The following is a 22,972-nucleotide window of genomic DNA, read 5'->3' on the forward strand; positions in this document are numbered from 1 at the left end:
TCCCTTCATTCTTTCTTTTTGGTTGCGTAGATTGAAAAATACCCTTGTTGGCTATTCATCTTGTTACCCCTGTGGTCTCTTTGGGTCTAGTCACCACCTCCATAGCTCTTTGCAGGTCAAGCCCCTTTAGGTGCTACTGTAAACTTGTTGCTCATGAAAATGCTTGTGCTTGTTTGCATCACCACTCAGCCTCCATGATTTTAGGGTTCTTGCCAGGAGGCTAACCTCTGTATCCTAGTAGGTTGTTTCCATATTAATATAATCTCCCTTATTCAGCTTTTTGTTATGTCCCTCCTTGATCCTACTCCCTAGAATCCAGCTCTAACAGAACCAACCTCCTAACTGCTGGCATTATATCTCATTATGTTGGAGATATAATTCCCCCTTATTCTCTCAGCAAGCCTAGCACTTCCAAGACCTGGCAATGTTGTGACTTAACCCTCAATATTGGTTTAGTCAACAGGAGAGGAGGAGGGGATATGTCCTGAGGGGCATATGTCTTGTCTGGAGAAAAGGCCTTTGCTTGTCCTCAAGCAGTGTGTTCTCCTTACCAGAAAGAGTCCTACTCTTAACAGCAAGAGTAAGGCATTTCTGCAGAGAGTTCCAAAGTATTTGGGAATTCAAAATTTTCTATAGAAGTGCCTATCTCAATTTCAAGGTCCCATTTTTCCCAATCAGGGCCCTTACCCTGGTGTAGCTGACTTGCCTCGTTTGAGAATTTAACCTCTCTGGGAACTCTGCTTACACTTTTGACTAAATCGTGGGCATGGCTTAAACCTTCTCTGTCTTCCCGTCTATTATAGTGCTCTGAAGTTAGGATTTCTCCATCCCTTCTGTAACTGAATGCAACTCCTCTCATTTGGAAATTGCTGTGGCCCTGACCCTCCCTCATTGATCAGCCTTTCTGCCTCAAGGGAAATCAGGTGAATCTCACTAGGAGCCCTCTATACTGGGTCACTGCCATAGCCCCTTATGTTCTTTGATTTGACCTTCATTGACTGCTGCATGCTCTTCCTTGGTCTCAGCTTCTAGTGTAAAATCATTGAAGATTCTGAGGTCTCTATTTGCGGAATTTCACATTACTTTCCCAGAAGCACCATTATGCCTGTGCTTAATCATAGACTGGTCTGCATTTCCTTTACTCTGATGTCATCACCCCATATTTTTCAGGAAAAAAATTTTTTTAAGTTTCAGTACCTGTATAGATTTTTCTTATTTTTGAGAAGTGTTTCTCTGGGCAATTCAGTGGGATTGGAGGGAAAGAAGAGACATAAGTTAAAAAAATCATCTCAAATAACCAAGTTGAAATGGATGTCATATCACACTCAAACATGGGGTTATGATAAACTTCACTATTAATATATTTGATGTGTTTTCTTTTTTCTAAGAAGTCACATTCCTTCTGTGAACTGGAGTTAGGCCTATTCTTACTTCTGCTATAAGATTAGGGTATATATCTTCTATTCTCCACAGAGATATAAAAATTACCTGTTTCATATTTTAAATGATGATTTGAAAATTATTTAAATAGTGACTACTAAGTAAAAATATTGATTTTTTAAAGAAATCGGGAGAATGTGGTGAGGATGAAGTGTCTGTATACAAAGAAACTCTAAAAATGAAAAAAAATTGCAAAATGTGATTAAAAAAACATGTGCTTTCAAATCTTGGCGAAAAATATCAGCTAAAATAGCTGCAATAATTGAATATGGTTACTAAAGAAAAGTACATGGAGAGCAGGGGAGTGACGGGATGGGGAACTGCAGGTTTTCACTTTACACCTTAAGCATAATTTGTGTTTTAAACGATGTATACATGTTACCCTGATAAGAGTGAAAATAAAATAAAACCTAGTAGAATTCTATACAAATAAAATCACTGGTCTTAATAATATAAGAAATGTTACAAAGAAGCTTTAAATGTGAACGAAGGATACCAGGAATTAAAACATTTAGGTTAAAAATTTACATGCCTAATTTATGTACGGTGCTTAAGTCAGCATAGGGCATCTGTTTTAATTATTGGGACAAAACTTTCAAGCAAAACTACATAATTAAAGTGCAAATATGAGGCTCTTCCTTCAATCAGTGTCCAACTCTACAATTATTTGAAGATGTGCTAATTAATTTTGCTCTGGCCTCTGAAGACCAGTATTTTGCACACTCTATGTAAATTTAATTAAGTGACAATATAAAAGACACTATGAGTATCTCTAAAATTATGAAATCATTTTTGAACACTAAGGAAGGACCACATTTTAGGGTTTTTTTTTTTCTCAATTTTTATTTAGAAAGTTCAGTGAAACAATATGGTATCACAGTTTAGAAATATTTTAATCTCACTATAATTTAACATTAAAAAAATCTAGTAATTTTTGATTTTCAACAATGAAATTTATAAAAATAATTTTACATTTATAAAATGAATCATTATTTCACAATAAATTATTCTTTTTTATTACCTGAAAAAAGGTTTGTGCTATATAAAAGCAATAACTTTGCTTATCAACATTTTGAAGATATGCTGAAAACTTCAGTTCCCCTTTGTCCAGCATTTTTGGCAGTTAAGTATACAAAAATATTATATTACACATTCCCTGACCATAGTATTTAAAACAAATTGGTTAGCAATAATTTCTAAAACATGACTGTTTAGTAAATATATGCAGATAAGTTAGAAGGTTCACTAAAAATGAATTATATGTTTTACATTCTAAAGGTTTTTTTAATGTCTTCTGAGAGAACAACACAAAAAATTAAACAGAAAACTACAAAATATATTTCCATTTATAAAAATCAAAAGCATTCTTATTCATGAAATAGAGATACTAGCGTAAATTTTTTTTTAAAATGAGTTAATTTTTTTTTCTGTTCTCACTCTCTCTCAAAGATATATTTTACAGTTTCCAGGTACCAGCTCTGCAAGGAATTTTATTGATTCTATTAAATCAATGATAGCTTCTAAGCAATCATTTTTCCATTTTAAGAGTTAATAAGTTAGTTACAGTTAACAGAAGCTTTTTATTTGCAGGGTAAGTGGGGGGCTATGAAATCATAATCATAGAAATTTTGAAAGGTTCTGTAAAAATCATTTAATTCAGCCTCTTGCAGCTTGGAGAACCCTTTTTATATCATTAATAATTACTAAACCAGTTTTTCCCTGCTTCAGCAAATAAAGTGTGTGTGTGTGTGTGTGTGTGTGTGTGTGTGTGTGTGTGTGTGTGAATGAGAAAGAGAGAGGGAGGCATCGCTGTTTTTTGAGGCAGCCTGTCAATTGTTTTAAATAAGCTCCAGCTTTAGATAATATCAAATAGTCAAATAGTTTTGGGCTCCAGTGAACTATATTCCTCAGTCCACTGGAGTTTTTGAAAATATGCTGAGTCACTGATTTAAATTTGTCTTTGCTTTCATCATAACCTACCTGGTATATATTTTAGTTTCTTTAATCCGTTCAAAAGTTTGGTTTTTTTTTGATTTGTTTTTAGGAGGAAGATTCGTTAAAAGTACAAAAGTGGTTTCTTATTCATGTTGCAACAAATTTACACTCATTTACATGTAAATATGTGTTAACAGATAACACAATGGATAATATTCAATCATCACTCAACTGCATATATTTAAAAACCACAGTAAGAAGCTCACATTTTCATTCTATACCAAAGATTTAATCTCCTTAAAGTCAACCAGACCTGGGCTTGAATACGGCTCTCCTACTTTTTAGGTTAATGAACTTTGGTTACATTATTGAAACCCTCTAAGCTAAAGGTTTCTTCCTTTACAAGAGAAAGATAATAATACCTCTCTTACAGGGTTGCTCTGAGGATTAAATGAGGCAATGCGTGTGTGACACAGATGGCTAATTTTTCTCCCGATAGCAGAAGCCCAGCGATGTACAGTTTTTGTTGGCACAAGGCTTTCTACCTAACACTCCCAGCCTCCCCGAGAACAAGATGTGGGCATGGGCTAAGTTCTAGTCAATGGATGTCTGCTTCTAGATTGTTTTAGGAGAGGGAAATAAATGTCTGTCTTGGTTGAGCCACTCTTTTAAGAGTTTCTTTTTTACAGTTTAACCTGTATCCTAACTGATAAAACTAACATGTTTTATTTTAACATACATCTTCAAATATAGGCAGATTTCAAGGAATACCCAGTCATCTATGGAATGTCTATTTATAATTTTCTAAACTTAATATAGGCGTATTTAACTGTGGGCCAAAAAGATACTTCTTAGCCACGGGATATCCGTAAGTGATTCTTCTTCATAGAAATATACCCTATTCTACAGTGACTGCTTTATTTTTTGAATTTGCAAGTTTAAAATTTATTAAAAAACTTGGTTCATTTAATATAAATCTGGGATTTCTGATCTACTGTTCACAGTCAAAAAAGAACACTTAGCTCTGCATCACATCACCATAAGCAATTATTTACAGATTTAAATTAATAATAAGACAACAAATGAAAGTAGTACATAAGATTCAACTGGTTCAGGCACGGTACAAGTTTATACTATATAAACATATTGAAACTCAGATATACACTGGTTGCATCTAAAGGTTTTAAACAATAGCAACAACAAACAAAATGAGCATATAAACAAGAAAACAGGATACCATCTTATAACAGCACCATGAAGAAGCCTTGGCTAAGAGTTTGCCAAAAGTGCTATCCTGAGATATTTCAAGACCAACAACTTTTCACATTTATGCAGTGCCGTTCAGAAGTAAACATATTCTCACAATTGCTTCTGTTTGGAGAGAGGCTGGTGTGAAATGACTGAAGCTTGATTTGCAACTATTTTGTACGGTTCTTGTCCAGAGCCTTGAGGTGGGGAAGGAAGTGGGGTTTCTGGAGTTGCTAAAAAAGAATCAGAGAATTGTATGCAATGGTGACAGTCACCTTGGCCCGTCCCATTAAGTCCTGCAGGACACCAATATGCATTACTTAATTTTGGATATGTTTTTAAAAGATAATATATAAAGTAGTGATTATAATACATTATCAGGTCATTGACATACTATTGGAGATGCACTCCCATCTTACTGTCCCAATTAGCATTGAACTAAATCATACTTAAAAATCTTGACAGTCACTTTAAGGTGTCTTCTGCCTTTCTTAATAGCATTTATGAACATCTGATTCTCTCATAAACCCAGCAGAAAAAAAGTTAAAATGAAAAGAATTAACAGAAAGCTAGTTTTTTTCCAAATCTTACAATATAAATTTTATATTGTAAATCAAAATTGCAATCAAAAAAGCACATAAAATAAAACATATTTGGTTTAGATTTTACTAATTCAAACATTAGATGACATGAAAAAATTAAGGTAAGATAACTTTTCAAGTGCTTTGAAATCTATGTTGTAGTTAAAAGCATCTAAAAAATACTGGCTTTGTCACTTCAAAGTTATTCTATTACAAATACACTTGGCGGTCCCTTCCCCATCAATGCAAGGAGCACTGAGTAATTAAAAAAAATAAGTTACAGTTTGAATACTTCATTGTCTATAACAGTTCTATCCTGGAAATAACAGTTGGTTATTGGTAGGTTGGTTTGCTTTCCAGGATAGAACTGTTTTTATAACAATTCTTCTATTGGCAAATTTTAACCATATTACAAAATAATCTAGAAGCCATTCTATAATTTTTAAAAACTTGAAATATTTTAGTACTCACATTATTATTCCATATATTTAACAGAACAAATAGAAAATGTTTAATGATCAGACTGAGGCATTGCAAACTTCATAGATGTTTTTTTTTCCCAGTTTTTAAAAATTCTATACAAAATGAGAACAGTCCCTTTTTGCCTGGTTTTCTTTAATATATTAACTTTATATTATTAAGTGTGAATTAGCAATTACTTAGAAACAATGTCTTTAGATATAATTTAATTGACAAAAGAATTACCAAATTTGCTTTAAAAATTATTCTTGGATATTTAGGATGGATCTAACACTCAAGTAGTCTGCTCTAAAAGACCAAGAAAATATGCATGAACTTAAATATGTGTGTATGCTTGTGTTTTCCTTTAATTTCTTAAATATTATGTTGAGAGAGGGAAAATAAAAATAAAAAGTGTGCTGATGTGATTCTAAAAAGATTAGGGTCAGCAAACATGCTTTTAAAATACTACAAAACTAGCATTTAAAAAGTAAAGGATTTAACCACCAGCAGAATTGTGAAACTTTCTTGTCAGTTGATACCTACAATGTTCAATGTGTTGTTAATGTGTTTTATTTTCCAAGTTTATGAATAACTGATCTCTAAGAGACACAACTTCATAGACTCTTTGGTATGGTATTGGGCTTGCCTCTCTCTGCTCTAGACTATTAATTAAATGAAAGTGGTAACATCTGCTTTGCAAGAATGGTCCCAGTATGGAGGTTCCTCAAAAAATTAAAACTAGAACTTCCATAGTATCCAGCAATTCCACTCCTGGGTATATATCTGAAGAAAACAGAAACACTAATTTGAAAAGATACATGCACCCCAATGTTCATAGCAGCTTTATTTACAATAGCGAAGACATGGAAGCCACCTAAGTGTCCATTAACAGATGAATGGACAAGGAAGATGTGAAAAATATATATAGATAGATATATTTATATATATTGAATATTATATTATATATATATCATTTATATATATATGAATATTACTCAGCCATAAAAAAGAATGAAATTTTGGCACTTGCAACAACTTGGATGGACCTGTAGGGTATTATGCATAGTGAAATAAGTCAAACAGAGAAAGACAAATACTGTATGTTTTCACTTATATGTGGAAACTAAACAATAAAACAAATGAATAAATATAACAAAGCAGAAACAGACTCATAGATACAGAGAACAAACTAGTGGTTACCTGTGAGAAGTTGGGGAGAGGGAAGGGGAAGACACAAGAAGGGGATTGAGAGGCACAAACTACTAGGTATAAAATAAGATACAAGGATGTGATGTACAACACCGGGAATATAACCAATAACTTTAAATGGAATATAATCTATAAAAATATTGAATCACTACGTTGTACACCTGAAACCAATATACCATTGTAAATCAACTGTATTTCAAGGAAAAACAAAAGATAACGTTCCCAAATTAATGTCTTTCAACTACATTGGGACCCACAGATTAAATGTGCTATAGTATACATCATTTGTATTTTTTTCTAACATTTCATTTCTGCCTCTGTCATATACTCAAAGAACTTTGTGTTTCAGACACTATTTACACATAGATCTACCAGTGTGTGTAACTAAAGAACAGCAGTGATAGCATGTATTTCTGTGGCTTCTACTCTTCCTACCACTAGGTAGCAGTCAGATGGTACTCACTTAATTGTTGTCGCATTGCACTGAACATTTGGGTAAAACAACATTGTAGCTAGTTATTAAGGGCAATTGTAAATTCAGTAGGCAATGCTGGTACCCATAATAATTATATCACAGTAACTGAAGGCATCTCAGTGAGGTAGCTGGTTTAGTGTTCAGAGGCAATAGATCAAAAGTAAATCTGGAATTAATTAGTATGAATTCAGAAGCAATTAATTCTAGATATTTTTGTCAAATAGAGATTTTTTTAATCTCCAATGTGACATATAAAAATGAAATATGTGTTAAATCTGCAATAATATCAGATTAACTAGCAACCCGTAGTATTTATATAGTCATTTTAGTTCCAAAGAACCAAAGGAAGCCTAAGTAGCCCATGCTTTGCACAATTATGATATACACGAATGTCAGTTATCACAGCTTAGTTAAATAGCACCAGTCTTTCGAAAACATGGTTCAAATTTCAGTTAGCATGCTAACTCTAATTAACTGTGAGTATTGCATAAACTCACAAACTTCACTGCTAACTCTTCAGTCTACAAATAATTACCTAAAATAATAGATGTGCATTTTGATCAGTGACCAATCACATCACATCCTTCAGTCTGTCCATGATTATTCAATGAACATATTTCCTTCAGGTCATACACTGACAACAAACTGTGTAGTTGTGTTGCCTCCCCGTCTCCCTCTCGGTGACAAATCCACATGACAATTTGCAAAAATGGACAACTGAAAGAGAATTGGCCAAAAGGGGAGAACGTGCAGTAAAGAAACAAAAAGTGATAATGTTGGAAGTGAAATTCAAATCGAACAGGAATGGAGCTATAGAAGAAAGAGCTGACCATGGAAATGTTGACACTACCATTGTTTGAGTCCCTAAAAATTCAGCCAAGAACTTAGTGAAGGAAAGCTTGTCAACAGAAGTGAGGAACCAGTTGCACTGAAAAGGTTGAAGAGGTCCCAGAGGAAGTGAAACTGGCAAAAAACTTCACATCAAATGGATTCTCAGAGATATTTTAGGACATTAAAAATGCAAAGGATAAAATGTTGGAAACTGACCCAAACTTCCAAAAGAGTAAAATCCATCAAAGATGCTCACTTCCTCTTGTAAGTCATTAGAAGAGAACATGGCAAGCAGTGTTCAAACTACCCTTCATATTTTTTTACAAAAAAATAAAACACATTAATTCTCAGTGTTATTAATATTTTAAATTATGGTGCACTAAGCATTAAAGCTACTACTTTTTTTTAGTTTCTCTAGACATTTATAACCTATAGCTAAAAGAGTTCTTGATGTTTTGACAAATATATTTAAAGGTCACAAGCAATCATAATTTTCCTGTTGATTATTAAGATTCCTTTGCATGGTTCCACCTCGTAGAGTCATTTTTATGGTCCTGTACTACCAGGCAAAGCTAGGACATCCTGCATGTTCTTTTGTGCTCCTAAACCTATGAAGAAGAAAGATTTAGTACTCACATCTCCATTTTAGGGAGAAAAGTCATACCTAAGAAGAATAAGTGACTTGCTTCACAATCTCCCACAATTAAATCTTGGAGAAGAAATTATATCCAATTTTTATAATTTCCGGGCACAAATAGATTCTTTCCCCAAATTCCACCTTTTCTCAGGTAATTAAGTTTAAGAAATATTATGTTTCAAAAGTAGCCCAGATACTTACAGATCTGGTCTGTATGAACCAGTGTTGACATTGGACCCAAAAGTATAGTTTGTCCAGTTAATGGATCTTGAGATAAATGTGGGTGCATTGGATGATGGAGATGGTTAGCCTCATTGGAAGCACCTACAGAAGATAAAAAGATGCTTGCATTAGTGATATTTAATCAGGAACAGCAAGTTTACCTTGGAACAATTGTTTTGATTGACAGCTTGAATATTGCTATTTTTGCAAAGTGCTTTTTGGGAATTCAAAAATAAATTAATAGAGCCACTGCCATGTTAAAGACAATGTCAGCTTTCACTGTACATTGGTTAGATTAATGTTGTATCATATTATGTTGTATATTAATAATGGACCTTCTGTGCAGTTTCCTGGAATCATTAGGTTTGCTGCCTGTTGTTAAGGCAATTCCAAGAATCACTTACCTTAAGTTTACAGTATTTGGGATCACCCTACTAGCATAAACAACTTTTATTTCAGAAAGATATCATTAGAAACACATTAAGCACTAGAAAACTAAAATTAAACTAAACTAAAATAAAGTGATTTTATAAGGAAATTTAATCTAGATCAGAATACAAAATAAATGATTTCTTAAGTTATTCCTGACATCTACTGCAGCAATGAAATCTCGTTTTTCCCTTTTCATTGTGTTGTGTCAGTTAATTACTTCAGAAGCACAATGTTTATTTTTAAAGTATTTACTATATATATTTTTCGGTTATGTTGCAATTCTGATATCCTTGAGCTTTTAGAGGAGTCAAGGCATAGAAAAATATAATATACTCCAAGAAGTACTAACAATAGGAGATACAGTTCTATTTACCATATTTGGGAGGATCTGAAAATTGAGGAAAGAGGGACAGGGTAGAGTAAAGATGGTGGAGGTGAGTACCAATGGAGGGGAGGTTTGAATATGTTCAAGTATTTCTGTTCCCATCCAATGGGTTTTGCAGACTTTCTAAATGTAAAATACTGAGTTCGTTACATCATGGACAAAAGGTAAACAGGTCAAGTTGCTCTAAAGTACTGTAGTACGATGTTAATAAATAAAATAGAAATTCTGAAATATACTCACCACCCAGTAGCATCTCCTGAAGTAAGTTGTCGATTTTAACCATCCCAAAAAGTTTAACAAATTGTATTTGCTCAATCATTTGCCAAGTGACGCTCTGCAGCGTGGGCAGGAGCAAGAGCAGCTCCCCAAACCTGCCCCGGGAGTCGTACTGCCGGTCGTTGATGTAGTCCTCCAAACTCAGCTGCACTTGGAACCGCATGTTCTTAATCTTTACTGGATCACTTAGCCCTTTTGCGTCTAAGCAAGGAATAAAAAGGGCAATCTAAATACTTAACCTTACTAGAGTGTAACAGAAAATATTCTAGTATTTAAAAAGTAGTTTAATTTTCACTGCAATTATTTTTAAATGGAACTTTGGAAACAAACCTGGATCAAAAAATACAATTGCCTTCAAACAAGCATATTCATTGTCATCGATCTGAATTTCTTGAAATGGTCGGACCAGCTCATCTAGAACCCGGTTGGCCACACGGCTAATCTCAACTTCACAGCTGTTGCGGTGAATAATGTAATTGTTTCCTAGGTAAAAAAATAAAATAAAAAGATAAAATAATCACCCCCCTCACACACACAAAATTGTCAGATTTTGTTTCATTTTTTTACAAACCAATATTTTAAATGGTCTTCCCTTGAAGAAACAGGAATAGTACTTCCTCTTTCAAGAGCATTGTTAGTTATGTTAGAAAAACTTTAGAACACTTACAGGATCAATAACATTGATAATATGATCACATGCATTTTAACAGCCTCGGTCACTTGTGATAATACTAAAGTACAGACTAATAACAAGCTAATTATTGACAAGGGAGAAACAAGATATAATGATTAGCTTTCCACTATCTCAGTTATCTATTAGTGTTTTACTCATTAATGAGCATATTACAAAACCTAAAGAATCTCTCTTGCTTACGGTGAACTAAAAATGGCATTCCTTTAGTGGTCTAGGTGTATTTACATGTAACAACTACTGAGACACAATTTGAATAAGCCTAAGTAGACGAGGCTGATTTTTGAAAATTAGCATGTGTAGTCTCATAAGTTGCCTCATTAAATAGTAAATTCTCTCTTCCTGGACTTGTTTAAGTAGAGACGGGATGATCACTTTACGGGGCTGTATTCAAAGGAGTTCAGAAATTGGACAGAGAACTGGACCACCTAACCCCTAAAGGCATTCTACCTTAGAAAGTCTCGGGCTATAATATGATACTATTATAGCTTCTAAAACATTAGAAAATTGGAAGCTTATTTTAGCCCCTAAAATAGCTGCTAAATTTTTATTTTCTGGTTTTATAAAAAACAGAATATTCTGACTTCTTTCATTGCAGGCAAAGACAATCCTCAGTATAAATAATAACATGTGCAAAATTATTCAAAAAATGTAGCCCTGCCCTTCTTATGAAAAGTTAAAGTACCTAATTATTTAGGGTAAAACAATTTAGAACTATGTAGTAAAATTGTTTTAATTTCTATGTATATTGTATTCAGATTTATAATGAGAACAGTATTGTAGGGGAACTAAAGATGCAAGAGAAAGTTTAACAGAATTTAAAAGCAGTCATATCATGTGGTTTAGAATCCTGGCTCTATCCCTTACTTGCTTTGTGACCTTAGGTAAATTTTCTTGGCCTTCATTTCTTCACCTACGAAACAGGCTGAAAATAATAGTACATATCCCTCAGGGTTATTGTGAAGATTAAATGAGAGAGTGTATATATAAACATGTAAAGCACTTAAAGCAATGCATCGTACATAGTAAGTCCTCAGTAAACATTAGCTATTGTGATATTATGTTCAATTTATTTATATTTGGGACAAAATATCTATCACAGAAATGGAATAAGACAATTTAATCATCATTTCACACAGCCAGAGGGAGGTAGAGCTTATAAACATTAGAGGGATCTCAAATATCCCAACAGGAAACCTAACTTCATAAGTTAAGTAGGGGATCAGCGTACTTCCTTAATGAAGACACAAGCTTTTCCTTTGTCTCTTTTAACTCTCAGAAGTTTTCAGACATTGTATTGTCACAAAAAAATTTTTTTAACTTGGGGTTCTGTAGCATATCATGGGCAATGAGATCATAGGAGATAAACATGTTCCTTAGAAGAGTATAAAATAATATATACTATAATTATTAGGTAGACACTGAGAGTATATGAAACAACACTGGGACTCCGTAAGATGGTGACACAAATCACTAACTCTTTGTCCTGATATGATTTAAACATACCTCAATATTATGTTTATTGAGCAACATCTTTTATTTTTAAATCTTAATGCACCCTGAACATCCACTCTGAACTTCCCTGAATTAATGGCAAGGAAAAACAGGGCTTGAGTGAGGACCTGACCAACTAAGTCCAATTTGTGAAGTGACAGAACCATTTGGCAGTGCTACGAATGCCTGGTACATACAGAATAGGCCCCACGTAAGTATGAAGCATGCATAATTTTTTCTCAAATTAAAAAAAAAAAAACTTACCCAAAAGCAAAATATCTTTATACACCATGGATCTCTTTGTAGCTCCAAGCAGTAAATGTTCCCCTGCGTGAGCTCTCAACAGTGCCACCTTAATGAAAAATTCCAAGTTTAACAATTAATTATAAAATATAATGATTAAAAGATTATATAAGCCTGATTAACTTAGTATTCTTTAAGACTGGGACTTTTTTTTTGTTTTAACAACTACAATATTCATAGATTCTTGCCATGATTAAGGCTTCCATTTTTCTAGTTTTAGCATGTCAACAGAGTTTTACTTTTCAAAATTTCTAAAACTAACAAGTCAATACAATGGCAGCAAAAAAAAAAAAGAAAAAGAAAAAGAAAAGCAGAACAGTTTAGTGTTTGGGAGTGAATGATGTTTGGGCATAGAGTCAAACAAACCAGATTTCAAATTCTGGCTTGGCCACTTACTCCTGTTTAACCTTGGGTTAGTTGACCAGTATGTTTGGGACTCATTTGTTTCCATCTATCAAATGGAGATAGTGATAAAAATCTGAAAGTGTAGTCATGAGGACTAAAGGAGAAAATATATGTAAAACAAGATCTCTTATACATAATAAACTGAATAAACAAAAGCAAAACAAAGATTGGTGATACAGCGAAATGAGTATGGGGGATCTGGGTTCTGACACTTTCTAGATTGAACCTGTAACTCTGCACTAAGCTCTCAAAGGAGCTCCATTGCTTGCTGAACATCACCAGTAGGAAGAATAGGGAGTATTTCAAATTTAACACATCAAAGTAATGCTTCTCCAACATCTTCATCTGCTTAGTAAATGGTACCGTCATCCAAAATGCTTTTTCACACCAAAAACAAGGGTCTATTTGGATCCCTCTCGAATTGTACAGCAAATTCTAGTGCTGCTTCTCCATTGCTACGGCCCCTGTCCAAGCCTTGGTCATTCTTCGCCTGGCCCACCAAAAGACACTCCAAAGAGCTACTAGGTATTCCTGCTTCCTTTCTGGTTCCTCCACCCTAAGTCCTTCTTGCCAGACCTTCTATGATGGTATCTTGTAATAATAATAATCACTTAATATCACTCCTCTGCTAAAAACTCTTCACTGGTTTCTTACTGTCCTTAGAATAAAACCCAGAAACCTCAACCGTGGCCTCACGTGAGGTTATGGCTCAATGCTTTGCCCCCCCTGCCCATGTCTCTGGTTTCATCTTACAACATCCTTTGCTCACTTTTCTCCAGGCACATTACGCCTGCCTGCCTCAGAGCCTTTGAACTTGCTGTTCCTGTACCCAGAATGCTTTCTCCTCAGATCTTGACACGGTTAGCCCCTTGCCACTCAGGTCTCAAGAAAAATCTTCTCTAATCCCCAATTTAAAGGATCTGTTACCACTCCACCCCCAGTCATTCTCCAACAACTCATCCCATTTCATTTTATAGAACTCTTCCCCACCTAGAATTATCTTACTCATTATCTGTATACTTTTATTGTCTGCCTCTCCCAAATAGAATGCAAATTTTATGAGAATAGTGATGTAATCTGTATTTTTACTGCCGGATACTCACAGTTCCTAAAACTGAACCAGTAATCCTAAGAAATATTTGTTTGATGAATACACTGAGTGAATTTAACTGATATATGTTTCAGTTTTAAAAACTGTTAAGTGGAGATTATAACACTTATGCCACAGAGCTCCCGAGAGTATTAAATAAAATAATGTAATACATAATGCATTTGAAATCCGAGTGCCTTATCCGTAATAGACATTCACCAATCCATGGCTATTAATGTTATACTGTTAATATTAAAGTGTCAGTTAGTAAATGAAAACTATTATTGACAAGTTACAGGATTTCAATTTCCCAATTTTTAAATCATTGTCTTCATACATGTCAGCAACTTTAAAAAAAAATAAAGAGTGGTAATAAAAATATAAAACTGATAAATAACATAACCCTACTTATATGGCTTGGGGTGAGACAAGTAAGTTTTAGCAATTTAGCATTATTCACTCTGAAATAACCTTCTGAGACAAGCTATCTTTACGATATGTCCACAACCATGACTCATACCGGGAAGGGAGTTACAGAACATTTTAAGAATGATTTCAGATTTCACAGTATTTTCTTTTTGTAACCAGGTGAAATGCTCTCCTAGAAATATAACTGCTAACTTGCTGTGATCACTTATTTTCTGGTTATATAAATATTTTGCCCTTCTTTGATTTTTAAATAATTATGTACCTTTCCCTTTGATTGTTTCTTTGTTTTTGTTTATTAATGATAAAGAGCATTGGTCAGAGGGTATAAAAATAGACACTGGTTATATTATATATCATGCTTTATTCAACCTGGGGGAACTGGAAATTTTCAAATTATTTATATTTACAGAATATTATATACTACTTAGAAGAGTTAAAAATGAATCTGAAACTAATAATCTAATCTTTATAGACTAATTAGAACATTAAACTTCTTAACTACTTTTTTTTTTATTATGAAAGTGGATTGCTTTATTAGAAACAGTGAATATAAAAAGGAGATTGATTTCGGTAAGAACTCTTTAAAAATATTTCGAGACTATACAAGTAAAAACTTTTTACAAAGATGTTCAGCATTCATTTTCCCTTGGTTCATTTTAAAGAACCTGAATATTTTATTTACTTAAAGACATCAAAATGTTAGACTGCTGGTGAGTTAAACTCCTTGAGATAATTCAAAATATCAAATATCTCAATTTTTGAGAACTTATATATTTGATGCTAGTAATTAAAACATTATATTATATTGATAAACATTTTTTTTTACTGATTTGAATACAGTATGTTGATAATCTGAAGTGTAAGGTCACTTGAGAAATGAGATCAGCTAATTTTTCTAACGTTCAAGTTGTATTTTAGCCACCAAGTTCTGTTACAATTCTACAGGTTCAAAGAAAAAGTCAGATTAAGTCTCATCAATGCCCCTACTGCTGGTCATTTTTATGGGTAACTCTAGCAGTTTCCCCCTCCCTCTCAAGTAGTCAAGGTTAATAGACCTGTTAACACTGATTAAATGGCAGTACTTTCCAATATGTTTACATTTACAATAAATAATGTAATAATAAATATAAAACAGATAAACTTGAAGGTTGCTTACAGGTTAATTTATCAGACAAACTCCAATGTGCATAACCTTGCAGAAAGTCTGGGGAAAATTAAGAGTTCATAAACTGTGAAAGGTAGAGACAAGTATCTTAGTTACTTCTTTAAACATATTGGAAAGTGAACTTTTAGCTATTAACTAAAATATCTTAATATACATATGACAAAGTATGAAAATATCTATATTAGGAAAAGATCACTACATCTGAATTCTATTTTCAGTAGATTTCAGAACACAATTCTACAGACTTTTTTTTTTTTTACCAGATTTATACTTTTTATACGTCAATGCTAGAATAAAATTGACAACATGAAAGGCACAATTTTATATGTTAAGTGCATAAAAGTGCCTACAAAGACACCAACACAACCTGGGTGGTTTCTGTCTAGAAGTGGCCTGGTATTTCTGAAGAATTTTATATGCACCTTTAGTAAACACCAAGACACAATGGGGTACCATTTGCCTTCCAGACATTTATTCTTCCAATACTTTATCTCACAATGGCAGCTATCTACTACCTGTCTTTCTCCCTTACTTAAGCTTTTTAAACCTCAGGAGGGAAGAACATAGGCTTGATCAACCCTCATCCAATCAATAAATTTGTAAGACCCCTAAAATAGAATTGAAACAGTCTCTCAACAGACTGTTTAACTTCAAGGAGAATGAACAAGAAAACCAATCTTTCTCTCATAAGATAACTTAACCTTTGTCAAATAAAGTAAATCTACTACAAATATAATTAAAAGAACTGAAAAACTTAGCAAAGTTCAAAAAACATTTTTTTTAAAGCATTCATAATCTCTTCAAATTATACCTGATCATCCAGTGGTAACTCACAAAAGGCAGGAATATATTTAGCCCATTCCACCAAGACTAAGAGCTGCTGTTTCATGGATTCACAGACATCACCAATACTGGCAATTTTCTTAATATTTATGTCAGTGCTTGCACCAGGGCTTGAGACTGAGATCTAGCATTAAGAAGAACATTACATTAATTCATCACTGAACATAACACAAGACCACTATTTCTCTTTTTTCTACAACTGCAATAAGTAAGCACCATTGAAGTGGGCACTATCATTGTCACAGTATCTTGAAATATACTAAACATGTTAAAATTGAGAAATCAAATACGTATCAATTCAAGTTAAATTGAGAACATTCACTGCATAGCACCATGGTCTGGGAGTACTATCTTATTTTCTGGCCAAACCTGTAAAATAAGTTACCACAACTTTCAGGGAGCTTCATAATTCAAAATGACTACACAAAGAGCTATGGAGTACCACATGAACTATGTTGTATGATTTTATTTTTAATTGAAGATGATAGTTCCACTAAGAAAGCCCATCTTTAATTTGCTGTAATTTATGAAGGAAAGTTTCCATTGGATAAAGTTTACCAACTGAGGAGAAAAGATTTAGATGAGAAGTCCGACTATTTATGCTGCTGCATTTAATGGAAGCCCACCCAAATAAAGTTAAGAAACCAACCTTTGACTCAGCAAGTTGAAAATCTTAATGTGTAGTGATAAATTTTTAAAATGATGTATAATTTTGAACTATCTAAGATATAAGTAGTGTTCAAATGCCTTTCTGCTGAAAAAAATCACTTTCTAAAAGTTCTTCTAAACCTAATTTTTGAACATGTGTGTGTGTGTACGTGTCTTTCTGCAGTGTATCTCTATTTCCTCACAGTTCCTTTCAGGCCATTCTCGAAATACTTTATAGGACCATCAAGTAATCTTCAAGTAATGATGATGATAATGGTGATGTTAACTTCATCATTTACCCTTATGTTATCAAAAACGAAAGTAGTTGCATTGACATTATAGAACCTGATTAATAGCTATTTCATTGTTTGCTTTATAATAGAAAAATACCATTAACATTTCTAATAGGGGCAATGGTAAAATAAATTTCCTTCAAAAGGTTTCTTTATTTGATTCTTAAGTGATTTACTTTTATTTATATAATTAATCACTTATAGTTTTAACTTTAGAACTGATATCCTCATTCTAGAAATTTCAAATAATAAAGTTTCTCCTGTGTTTTCTAAATTCTGGTTCTTCCCTTAAATACCTGTTTCCAAAGCAGATGTTAAGGTGAGTTCTTGAATCTACAAGTCATTTTCAAGGAAGGAAGCTCTAATGATAGGCCTCAAATAAACACTCCCAAAGCTGTGATAACTGATTTCCAGATTCAATCAATAAAACAAGATACTGTCCCCAGGGCATTGTGCTATGCATTAAGTATTTTAAATCAACCTTGCAAACAAACTTTTAACACTCTTAGACTGAAATGCATTTCATTTTTCCATTTAAAAAGTAGGAACTTGCCCAAGAAAAGTCAAAATTGAGTCAACATTCCAACTAATATTTTCAAAGTAAAATTCTTCAATTTGCATAGGTGTAATTTATTATAGTAATGAGCACATTTGAGTGAACTTAAATCATTTTAGTATTATGCCTAAATAGACATCTGATTCTATTAAACAGGGCTGGATGCTGGTGCAGCAGTAATGCAGCAGTACCTGGCGAGACCGAACTTCCGCTTGTGCCAGTGTGTTAATGGAGGGGATGTTGCTGCCATCAAATGTGCTTCTTCTCGTGCTTATTCTATCACGTTCGTTTTGCACAGCTAGGGGAGCAAATCACAGTATTTACTGGTCAGTTTTCTTCAATATATGTCAGAATATACAGTTGGAAGTAAAAACAACATTACTATAAAAGGAGAAATGGGATGCCTCTAAAAGACCTTGGAGGGGGGTGCTTGAGGCAGGGAGAAAAGTATGACTGAAGGTATGTTTCATTCTGTACCATTTTTAAAGTAGGAAGAGCCAGGCTTGTCACTAGAGCTCATAAAATATTGCCTTTTGGGACTTCATGATGGCATGCATGTTAGAAAGTGTTGGGTCAGTCAGTTCAGCCATGCTGTAGTTTTACGAGGTTGGTTTTCCATTCTCTCAAAGTTAATAAAACCATAAGATAACTAGAGGAAGAGTACAACCTGTGAGATTGACCAGGTCAAAGATAAGAGTGTATTCACTGTCAGAAAATATGAGTCATACATTTTGAAACTCCCATTTTTCTTTTTCTTCTAAAGCACTAGCAAAAATGGAAAGTAAATTTATTTAGTTAAGGTGATTTTCAGACGGCAATCCTATGATCTCTTATGAAACAATGTCCTCAAGACAGTTTACAAACACTAATAAGGCAAAAATTGCAGCACGTAGGGGTCTCTCTTGAGAACACTGAGATTAGAATATCAGCATTTTGGAACAAGGAAGAAATAGTAAGTATTTATATGAAAGTTTTCTAAGAAAGAGATCTCTCTGTTTCAGAAAGGAAAAAAAAGAATAATGTGTATCCCCCAATTTTTTATCGAAAACTAAATTTTTAAAAATAAGGAAGAGGGAGAGGGTTAGTACGAATTTGTATACTTGTAATACATAGAATAATAGAAGTCAGATGTCAAAGTTGGATTTCAAACCTTAAAAGGTAAAATTATCTTCTCTTAACCAAAAAGAATGGAAACAAAGTCTGTAGCCCCTAAATTGTTTACACTAATGCTCTATCCAATTCTGCTGGAAAGATAAGACATTAAACTACCAGAAATTTTTTCTGTAATTATTCTTTTATTAAAGAAATTCATCAATTTCTATGCCAAAATCTATAATCTAACCAAACTTACTATTTAACTATCAACTCCACTAATTTGAAAGAGAAAATATTAAACTTCTTGCCTTTAAGAGTGAGTAATCTTTAGTTGGAGTGAATCATTAATATTTTATTTTTAAATCATATTTACTGGTAGCTTACTTCCTCTCTCTCCCTTTTTTTTTTTTTTTTTTTTTTTAGCAAATATTGTCATTGACTTTCCTAAACTGACTCATTTGGAAATGTATACATGGAGGTAAAAAAATTAAAATATAAGTTATGCTTTTATGAATTTCATTTACATGATCGATCTTTAGAAAAATGCTAAAAGATATTGTGAACATTTGTAATTATCTTGCAGCTACCTTTTTTGACATAAAACCATATTTATATATGTTTCCATCTAACTAACCTTAATATTATGCTATTAGTGTAAATAAGAAAAATATATCTACTTTGAAAGCTAAAACTTACTTCCTAATCTATTTAGGAAAAATTAATACATTATTCTATGAACAGTATAAGATATACTTTCACTGCTTTTGAAAATAATTTAATTTAGCAAATTGTAAAACTCTTAACGGAATTGTAGAATTGTGGTTTGCTTTTACATTGGTAGGAGTGAAGCAGAGGTTCAAGTAGAAATGAATGAGATAATTGACAAAGCAGGTAATTAATCCCATAAACTACCAAATAGGCCACTAGAAATAAGTCATGTTGAAATGAAAGTGTTTTTCCTTTAACTTTGTGAACTTTATTTTGCCTTTTTTTCTGAGACTAGCAACTGAATGAAATGAATGGAATTTTTGTCTCTTGAAAATACTGAGTGACAAAGAAAAAAACTATGTTTAAGACAGGTTTGATATTTTTCACATATCTGATTTAATTTTTTAATAAGATATGAAACAGTTCTGAAAAATATCTCTTTGTATGTGATAGTGATAGGGATAAGCATGTGACAAAATAATAAACAGAAAATTGTATAGCAGCTATTCCCTGCCAAACATTTCAATGTGCTAAACACATTTGTTTTGCTAAATTAACCATAGTTAGAACATAGGATAATATAATTAGATTATTTAATATGTTCAAAATGAAATTAGTGCACATTAAAATAGAGCATCTAGTCCATTGTCTCTGTCTTTGAATAGAATATAAGCTCCCTGACAGGGGGGATTATTTTGCTCAGTATGTTCACTACTGAAACCTCAGCACCCACAACAGTGTTTGGAGAGCAGCAGTGCTCAATAAATTTGTTAAATAAATAAATGAATGCATGAAAAGTCAATGTTCAGTTAATATTTATGAAATGAATAAAGATATTCAGTTGTTAGTGAGAATAAAAAATCCATTTAAAATTCATTTATAATTGCATCCTATTAATATATTTTGCCATTTAGCTTTTGAACAAGACATTGGAATATTTTTTCAGACAATAATTTTCTTGCCAGGGATTACGCAGTAGTGGATAGCAAATTGGTCAGCAGGTAAAGACTGGCTCTACCACTCACCAGTGGGTACCAGTGTCCTTGAGTAAATTCTTAAACTCGAGGAACCACAGATTCTTCACTGAGGATAATCAGAACTCATGTAAAGGTTATTGTGATTAAATGAGAACATGTGTGTATAACACTTTTCATCAATAATGTTAATAATCATTATGTTATATATTATTACCTTCTTTTTTCATTCCTGCTCTAAAGCACTTTCTTAATCGACAGTATCTACATTGATTCCTTTTGTCTTTGTCAACAACACATTGCCGACTGAACCTACAATGCCAAAAAAATATATTAGTTTGCAGAAAACTGTTATTTATCAAAAAAAGCAAACAGACTTTAAAAAGTATAGTCAAATTTAGATCAACAGGAAGAATGTATAAGAACAATTAGCTATGACTTTTCTAATCTCATGATCGACATGAAAATACAAGCCTCATCTCTCATGCAGTCTTTCTAATAAAACAAAACTGAACGATATCTCACTTTTGGCCAGTATCCATGATCATTTCTATCTTGAGCCATGAAAGCCAAACCTAGTTTAAAAATTCTGGCATACAAATTCTAATGCTTACTGCTAAATGATTTCAGTGTGATAAGGAACTTCACTCCTCTGAACTTTCATGCTTTTCTCTATTTAAAAATTCTTCTATTAATTTTACATCATATCCAATTGGAGTTTACTCTACATTCCAAATTACATATCAAGAGGCAATTGAATAAAGTATAAAGAGTAGAGTCTCTGAAAAATTAGGTACTACTTCACACCCACTAGAGTGGCTATAATCAGAAAAAACAGACAATAGCAAATAATGAGGTTGTGGAAAAACTGGACCTCTCACACATTGTTAGTTATAATACAAAATGATGTGCTGCTTAGGAAAACAGTTTGGCAGTTTTTCAAAAAATTAAACAAGAGTTACCAAATGACCCAGCAATTCCACTCCTAGGTATACACCCAAGAGAAATGAAAACATATATTCACACAAACACTTACACACAAATGTCCATAGCAGCATTATTCATAATAGGCAAAAAGTGGGGACAACCCAAATGCCCATCAGCTGATGAACAGATAAACAAAATGCAGTGTACCCACACAATGGCATATTACACCTAGCAATAAATAAGAATGAAGCACTGATACATGCTACAACATGGATGAACCTTGAGAACACTATTCTAAGTGAAAGAAGTCAGATACAAAAGGTCACATATTGTGTCATTTTGTTTATATCAAATGTGCAAAAGAGACAAATCTATAGAGACAGAAAGTAGATCAGTAGTTACCTCATATTGGTGGGGAGGGAGTTGGGGGGAATGAGGAGTGACTATTGAAGGGTACTAAGAGGTTTCTTTATAGGATGGTGAAATATTCTAAATTGAATGTAGTGATGATTGTACAACTCTGTGAATATAATAAAAAAATGAATTGCATATTAAAAAAAAAAAAAAGTACAGTCTCTGGAATTAGACCTGAGCTTGATTCCCAGGTCAACATTCACTGTCTATAGAACTTGGAAATGTTATTTAACTTTCCAAGTTAACCCACAATTGTAAAATAGGGAAAACCTGCCGTCACAGGTTGTTAACTGAGCATACTTAAAAGACTATGAGATCAGCAAAACCTGAGCTTAAAAAACCTTTCTGCCCCTAAACTTACATCAATATAATATTTTCCAAATGGAAAATCATGGCATTTGCTTAATACCAATGCATGTAAAGAAGGCTAAGTTGGCAGCAGTATTCATGATGGGAAGGTGGGAGGAGTAAAGCCATACGTGTTGTTGGAATAGTTTTTAAATTTCCAAAATTTGTTATGGGAACGTTTCTTTCCCACTTTTCTCATACAGGAAGGGTGGAAATCTTGAAAGCTCTGTGTGCTGACATTCTCTGACTCTTAAAAAGTTCTTGTTGGGGCACTCAACTCAATATTCTGTAATAACCTATATGGGAAAAGAATCTGAAAAAGAATAGGTATATGTATATGTATAACTGATTCACTTTTCTGTACACCTGAAACTAACACAACATTGTAAATCAACTATGGTCCAACATGAAGAAAAAATTAAATTAAAAAAAAGTTGCTGTTGGATTTAGTTGCTT

General features: G+C 33.1%; 1 protein-coding gene across 3 annotated transcripts in view; it reads right to left on the reverse strand.

Annotated features, from left to right (window-relative positions):
• Window positions 1-2,330: 2,330 nt before the first annotated feature.
• Window positions 2,331-22,972, reverse strand: part of HNF4G (hepatocyte nuclear factor 4 gamma) — a 132,975-nt gene continuing 112,333 nt past the window's right edge. For 2 of the 3 annotated variants that reach the window (XM_057531659.1, XM_057531657.1), the window contains exons 4-11: window positions 21,045-21,139; window positions 18,242-18,348; window positions 16,522-16,677; window positions 12,583-12,670; window positions 10,464-10,616; window positions 10,098-10,334; window positions 9,020-9,142; window positions 2,331-4,856 (exon numbers count right to left, since the gene is read on the reverse strand). In XM_057531659.1, the coding sequence (XP_057387642.1) occupies window positions 4,735-4,856; window positions 9,020-9,142; window positions 10,098-10,334; window positions 10,464-10,616; window positions 12,583-12,670; window positions 16,522-16,677; window positions 18,242-18,348; window positions 21,045-21,139 (1,081 nt within the window). In that variant the 3' untranslated portion in view covers window positions 2,331-4,734. Of the gene's footprint in view, window positions 4,857-8,701; window positions 8,790-9,019; window positions 9,143-10,097; window positions 10,335-10,463; window positions 10,617-12,582; window positions 12,671-16,521; window positions 16,678-18,241; window positions 18,349-21,044; window positions 21,140-22,972 lie in introns of those variants that run through there. The other variant, XM_057531658.1, reaches the window with a different exon arrangement.

Source organism: Balaenoptera acutorostrata, chromosome 17 (assembly GCF_949987535.1).
Source record: "Balaenoptera acutorostrata chromosome 17, mBalAcu1.1, whole genome shotgun sequence".
Taxonomy (NCBI): Eukaryota; Metazoa; Chordata; class Mammalia; order Artiodactyla; family Balaenopteridae; genus Balaenoptera; species Balaenoptera acutorostrata.